Source organism: Sceloporus occidentalis, unplaced genomic scaffold (assembly GCF_023333645.1).
Source record: "Sceloporus occidentalis isolate IW3139 unplaced genomic scaffold, rSceOcc1.0.p SCAF_4, whole genome shotgun sequence".
Lineage (NCBI taxonomy): Eukaryota > Metazoa > Chordata > Lepidosauria > Squamata > Phrynosomatidae > Sceloporus > Sceloporus occidentalis.
The window spans coordinates 86074223-86081410 of NW_028316984.1; the positions used below are offsets into that span (position 1 = coordinate 86074223).

At 42.9% G+C, this 7188-nt stretch overlaps 1 protein-coding gene across 1 annotated transcript in view; it reads right to left on the reverse strand.

Moving 5' to 3' along the window:
• The window catches only part of DDB1 (damage specific DNA binding protein 1), a 36096-nt gene extending 28926 nt beyond the window's left edge, over nucleotides 1-7170 (reverse strand). Inside the window, exons 1-3 of the mRNA XM_089520724.1 lie at nucleotides 6954-7170; nucleotides 6207-6355; nucleotides 2316-2432 (exon numbers count right to left, since the gene is read on the reverse strand). Coding sequence (XP_089376850.1) covers nucleotides 2316-2432; nucleotides 6207-6355; nucleotides 6954-7014 — 327 coding nt within the window. The 5' untranslated portion in view covers nucleotides 7015-7170. The remainder of the gene's footprint in view (nucleotides 1-2315; nucleotides 2433-6206; nucleotides 6356-6953) is intronic.
• Between the last annotated feature and the right edge of the window lie 18 nt (nucleotides 7171-7188).

A 7188-nucleotide genomic window follows, 5' to 3' on the forward strand; every position in this document is an offset into this window, starting at 1 on the left:
TAGACAAGTCCACCATGGTTTAGCCCTTGCACTTTAGCTCAAGCAGTCCTCTGCACTTGAATAGTTAGTCATCAATGTTATCCAATGGTAACATGTTAATCTAGACATTTTCTCTTCCCTGGGAGACAATTAAAAAACCCCAATTTACACTGTTGGACAAATGCTGTCTTACAGGAGTTGACTATACAAAGTACAACCCATTACTACTTTTATACAACAAAACAGTAAATTCCAAACATATAAGTTAGGAGCACTGATGTCTGCAAAGAACACTGTGCATTTATGCAGCCGTTCGCTGCATGCTTTTCTGTTGTGTCTGATTTAGCTTCTGGAGCATTGATAGTTCTGGCAAGCTCATGGGTTCTACACTCTCAACAACTACAGTGTGCCCTTTTTTACGTGGGGGATCTGTTCCGGACCCCCCCCCTGCATAAAAAAAAGTGCGTATGCTCGAGCCCCATTGAAAGTAATGGGGCTCATGCATGTGGCGATAGTGCGGCGGCGCACGCACACCATGGGCGCATGCCCCATTAATCTAAATGGAATGTGCAGCCCCTTGCGCCCCACGGGCAGCTTTCACTATATGATGAAAGCCGTGTAGTGTCCGCATATGATGCGGGCGCACTGTATTGATATAAACTAACTGAGCATGTACTGAGCATGTACCAGATATGAAAGCCAAGATATAAGTAGTGTTGAGTAAGCCTGCTTTTCCTGTATTAATCCTACTTTTATAAAGCTATTTTCTGCTCTCTTAAAAGAATCACAATACTGTAGTCCACCCTCACCCACAGTTTCATTTTCCATGGCTTCAGTTACCCATAGTCAGCCACGGTCTGAAAATATTATGAAATCGTGCCTTATCCACAGTCTTACTCTCCAGAGTTTCAGTTATCTGCAGTCAATCATGGTCCAAAATATTACTAGTATACAGTTCGGTACTAATGGCCATTTTAGGCATCCATTTTAGGCATATTGGGGCATATCCCTCACAGATAAGGAGAGACTACTGTAAATATTTTTAATATATGTGATCAGAGGCCCACAGTTTCACTTGCAAGCACTTTATCACTCTGTCACAACTATGACAAGACCCCAAACTTTCTCTCAATATTGGAAACAGAACAGAGCCTGTAACAGGCTTCAGCAAGATCCAATTGCTTCAGTAGCACAACATGACAAATACATGTCTAAGCCTTCCTAGTAATATGGAATTGGGAACTGTCTTGGAAGTTGGGATAAAGTTGAGATTCAGGGCCTCAGAAGCACAAAGTGACTCTTCATATGATCACTGTTCGGCACTCACACTTCAGTTCCAATCCTGAGAGAAATAGCAGATTTGTTTTCACATTACACTTTCAAGTGTCCCAAACACCCTGAAATTGCAGTGCAACTGGAGAAGCAAGCCACTACCTTACTACCAAATGTGGACAGAACAGGTGATTCTGACCTTGTGCTGAGTTTTGGAGGCAGTGCAAGGTCAGAGACAAGACATAGGGGAGAAACAAGGTCTTGAGGACTGAAAAATGTTGGTAGACTATCAGAAATATCCAACATTTTAAAAATATTTTACACTAAACTTATCCAAGAATGGACCATCAGAGATTCACTGAATCAACAGAATGAGAGCCCTGCTAAATCACACCAAAGCAACTGATTCTGCTCGGTGGTCAGCTAGGTGCCTCTAGGAAGACCAACAAACAGAACATGGAAAATGGTTCTCCGCTCCTCCCTTTGCATTCCCATCTTTTGTGTACAGATCAGCTTTCTGAAGAAAAAAAATCAATTATATAGGATAGCATGAGAACTACTATTGGGACTAGATTTTTAAAAAGTATATCTACTCTTTGACAGCATTAAAAATATCTTCAGTGGAAGCATTTAAAAATACAGAGAATAGAACACTTACTAAAAAAAGGGTAATATTAGCCCTGCTTCCTCCTGACAAATAAAGGTATCCCCCAGTTATTCTCAATCAATATGTGGAGATTTCTTTCCCACATCTCAGGAGCTCCTAGAAAAGCCAGATGAGGGTACTTGACTCTCCTATCATCTTCTCCTGGAAAGAAAGAGTAATGGAACCAGCTGCCTGGCTGAAGCAATGCATGGAAAAGCTCAGCATATAGCTTTGGCCAGGAATCCAGAGGTGTCACAGTGTGCCCAAGGTCATTAGCTTTGCAAGGAGCTGTGGATAGGGGAATACAACCCCATTTCAGTTCCCTACCTTTACTATGGGAGAACTATTCTGAATTGCATAACAATATGAAACAGCGTTATGTGATAACCTCCCAGCTACACCCAACATCCTTTCTTACCTGCACATTGCCATGGGCTCTGGTGATGATGTCAATGCTTTCCCCATTTTGCTTGTACTCAAGGATGCAAGCATTATATTTTGCTGTCAGGATAAAGAGCAAATCCTTGTTCTCTCCCTTAGGAGAAAAATATAATTAAGAAGGTTTAATAAAAGTGCTAATTAGGAAAAATCCACTTAACCATCTTGGACTTCCTAACCTCCAAACAGGCATAACCACAAAAAAGGCATCACTTTTATTTAAGCAGATTTCTAACACACTTTCCTCATTGAGACTCAAAACTGCTTGCAATAAATAATCTGAATCAGTAGATTCTAATATAAACTAGTGAACTGAAATTCTTACTATTTCTCTTTAACTAGTTAAACATTTGTTCCTCTTGAAATTGCTGACAAATGCATTTGCTTTAGTTGGAGTGGGTCTACAGATTTTTTGCTGGCTTCATGCAAATATCACATGGCTTCATCACAATCCACAAATCCCTCTGGAAACTCCATCATTGCTATTGTTCCAAAACAAGTGCAGCAGACAGAGAAAATATCTTATTTTAACCATTTTTTAAATGACCAGTACCAAAAAAGACATCCACAGGTCAATGCTCATTTAAGATGAAGTCACAGGAGCTTGTTGGAAGGCTAAATTGAGTCAGGGTAGCTGCTCAAGCATTTTGGCAGGCTGATATAAGTTATTTCATCTCCTCCACCTCCTCCAGATACCAATTCTAGACAGAATCATTTCCCAACTCTTTTCAGCAGCAGCCAATGTAGTGACACTGCAGCCATATCAGTATTTCAAGCCTAATCATGATGATGTAAAACATAAAAAGGCTACAAGAAAGACAAATCACCAACGCCAATCAGAATCAGCAATGAAATTCCACATTTTGACAAAATCACTCATGAGCAGAAGCAAAGATGTGACTGAATAGTATGTTCACAATTGAGACTGATTTTACTTTTTTTTCATTTTTTGTCTAAACAAATCAATCAAATCGTTCTAATAGAATTTATTTATTTTATTCTAATTTAGTGATGTTCATTAGTGATTCCTATCCGCAGCCTTCAAACAACTAGCAAGCCTGTAATGTGGGGGTGCTAAAATACCATAGGAAAACCAGATAATAATGAACTCAAAGACAAAGATGTTAGACTGAAAAATCAATATACAATGGGATCTTGTAGCACCTTTGAGACTAACTAAAAGAAAGAAGCCTGTAGCATGAGCTTTCATAGACTTGAGCCTACTTCCTCAGATGCATGTTTGGAACATGCATGTTCAGCCACTAGACAGACTGAATATTCTTATACACAACTTCTTTGCCCTGAGTGGGAGTGTCGGTACTTATGATACAAAAGTGAGCTCCACAGTTACAGAAACTGAGGTATAACAGAATTACAGGTTTCCTGATAGGAATCAACCAATGGTTGAGGTTGAGTGCTGGTTTTGAAGTGTTGGTAGATTTTGGAAGGGATGTGTGCGCTTACCAATTTGTAAAGTATGTTGTTGTGTGCCTTCAGATCATTTCTGAGTTATGGCAACTCTAAGACATCATAGGGTTTTCTTGGCAAGATTTGTTCAGCTGAGATTTGTCATTGCCTTCCCGAGGCTGAGAACGTGTGACTTGGCCAATGTCACTGGGTTTCATGGCCAAGCAAAGAACTGAATCCTGGTCTCCAGTCATAGGCCAACACTCCAACCACAATGCCAGGAAAGTAATGAATAATAATGTAACGAATAAAATAATGAGTTCCTTACTAAACAGTAACACTAAAGAACAGATCGTACCAGTGCCAAGTTGAACAGATGCCATATACTGCAAGGGACAACAAGGCACCACAAAATGTAGGATATTACAAAATAAAAGCTACAAACACTAATAAAAATATGAATTCATGTTTCTTAGTCATACTCAAAATGGAGGACATTTTGAAATTTCTTCTGGACAGAAGGTCATATGTCCTCTTGAAAAAGGAGGACATATGGTCACCCTGTGCCAGTGAGACACATGAAACTTGTTGCCAACGATGAGCAAAGTCAAAACGATCTCAGGTTAGCCTGAGCTGAGGGGGTGGAGGAAAGGCATCCTTTTTATGCAGCATAACCAGAACAGATTCAAACTGTAGGATGCCCCGAGGCAATGTGACAAGAGGCCTTCCTTTTCCAGGACATATCCTCCATTTCAACCTTCTGTCCAGGAAGAATCTCCAAATGTTGTCCATTTTGAGCAGGACTAAGAAGCATGGATTGGTATTTCTATCTGGTCATGTCCTCCATTGTTTATGTCCTACATTTTGTGGTGCCTTGTACTCCTGCCGTGGTTAGAACATCTGTTCACCCTGCACTGGTATGATCTGCTCTTTAGCATTACTGCTTAGTAAGGAACTCATCATTTTATTAATTACTTTATTATTACTTATTACTTTTGTGGCGCAGTGTTTGGAGTGTTGAACTACAACTCTGGAGACCAGAGTTCGATTCCATGAAAACCCGCTGGGTGACCTTGGGAAAGTCATGCGTTCTCAGCCTTGGGGGAAAGCCATGGCAAAACCTCCTCTGAACAAATCTTGTCGAGAAAAACCCATATATGTCTGTCTTCGGGTTGCCCTAAATCAGAAATGACCTGAAGGCACACAACAACAAACGCTACAAATGAGTGGGGTAGAAAATCAACACACGTAACAAAACAAAACAAAAACTACAACCAACAAACCGGAGCACTGGACTATGACTCTGGAGACTGGGCTGCAGAGAGATCTTGTAGCATCTTTGAGATTAACTGAAAGAAAGAATAGTTTTTGTGGGGGTTTTCGGCTATGTGGCCATGTTCTAAAAGAGTTTATTCCTGATATTTCGCAAGCATCTGTGGCTGGCATCTTCAGAAATTCATTTCTGGTGGGTGGTTACTGCAATGGTGCTTCCTTTGGCCAGGATGGATGTTTCCTCTTTTTTAAGTTGGCGCTGTGTGAGATTGATGATGGTTCTTGATGTATCCAGTGAGGGTTTCAACTGGTACTTATCCTCACTGGAGACATCATGAACCATCATCAATCTCATAGTTCTTCTGTGGGTTTGTTTTTTTTTTTGGTTTTTTTTTTTTTTTTTTTTTTTTTTTTGCTATGTGGCCATGTTCTAGAAGAGTTTATTCCTGATGTTTTGCCACCATCTGCAGCTGGCATCTTCAGAGAGTGAAAGAAAGAAGTTGGAAGAATGAGCTTCCATAGACTTCAGTCTAGATCCTCAGATGCATTTGGTCTTAGGAAGTAGGCTTAAGTGTACAAAAGCTCGTGCTGCCAACTTCCTTCTTTCAGTGAGTCTCAAAGTTGCTGCAAGATCTCTCCATGTACTGCTCCTACGGACTAACATGGCTATATCTTTGAATTCTACCATCTGGAGACTGGGATCTGATTCCCAGCTTGGCCACAAAACCCACTGGGGGTGCCTCTGAGCGAGTTACACTCTCTGCCTCAGGGTCATCATCATCATCATCATTAAGCTTTACTTATACAGTGCTGTAAATTTACACAGAGCTGTACATACAATCAATTAAAACAGATAAAAGAGCCCTGGTGGTGCAGTGGTTAAACGTTTGTACTGCAGCCACTCACTCACAAACCATAGATAGGCTTGTGATTGTGAGTTCAATTCCAGTCAGGGGCTCAGGATCAACTCAGGCTTGCATCCTTCTGAGGTTACTAAAATGTGTACCCAGATTGTGGGGAGCAATTAGCTTACATTTTGTAAACTGCTTAGGGTGTGCCTAATTGCACTGATAGGCTGTATAGAAATGTACTTGCTGTTGTTATTGCTATAAAATAAAAACCTGCCTATGAGGTACATTCTATGGAAGTAATGACATATAGCTTAATGTTAGGTAGGTGTGGCACGGTGTACCTTGGGCCGGAAGAGCTCCATGACGGCGATCTTGCCATACATCCCAACCTCCTTGACTGGCCGCAGCCCTTCCGCAGTGACCACATAGATCTCGAGGCGGGTGTTCTTGGCAATCAACAAGTTGAGGTCCTCCGCAGAGGTGAAGTGCCCTGAGGAGACATGGAGAGGAGAGTCAGTGCATAGATGTGGGGGGACCCTAAAATGGTGAAAGGTCTGGAAACTATGTCCTATGAGGAATGACTAAAGGAGCTGGGTATGTTTAGCCTGGAGAAGAGAAGGTTAAAAGGTGATATGAGAGCCCTGTTGAAATATTTGAAGGGATGTCATATTGAGGAGGGAACAACCTTGTTTCCTGCTGCTCCAGAGAACAGGACCCAGAACAATAGATGCAAGCTCCAGGAAAAGAGATTCATCCTCCACATTAGGAGGAACTTCCTGACAGTAATGGCTGTCGGACAGTGGAACACACTCCTTCCTCGGAGTGTAGTGCAGTCTCCCTCCTTGGAGGTCTTTAAGCAGAGGCTGTATGGCCATCTGTCAATGGGGAGGCTTTGATGGAGAGTTCCTGCATGGCAGAATGGGGCTGGGCTGGGCTGGATGGCCCTTGGGGCCTCTTCCAACTCTACGCTTCTGAGGTTCTATGGGTCCTGGCGCCTAGGCCTCCCCCTCCCTTTGACTCAGAAGGGCCATGCTGACAGTTGCTCCCTCTCTCCCTGGCGCCCCCTCCTGAGCCAGCGCCGCCATTACCGGTGACGCAGCTGTTGACGGCGGTGGGCTTCTGCGCCGTCACGACGTAGTTGCACGACATGGCGGGAGCTCGGTCTGTGCGGGGAAGGGAAGGGGAAGGGAGACCCACGGGCCGCGGAGAGGGCAGGGCAGGGAGCTCGGCCTCGGCGCCGGAACCAGAGAGACGACGACGACGATGACGACAACACAGCTACTGCCGCCGCCGCTGCTGCAGCCAGAGTGCCCGCGCGGGGCA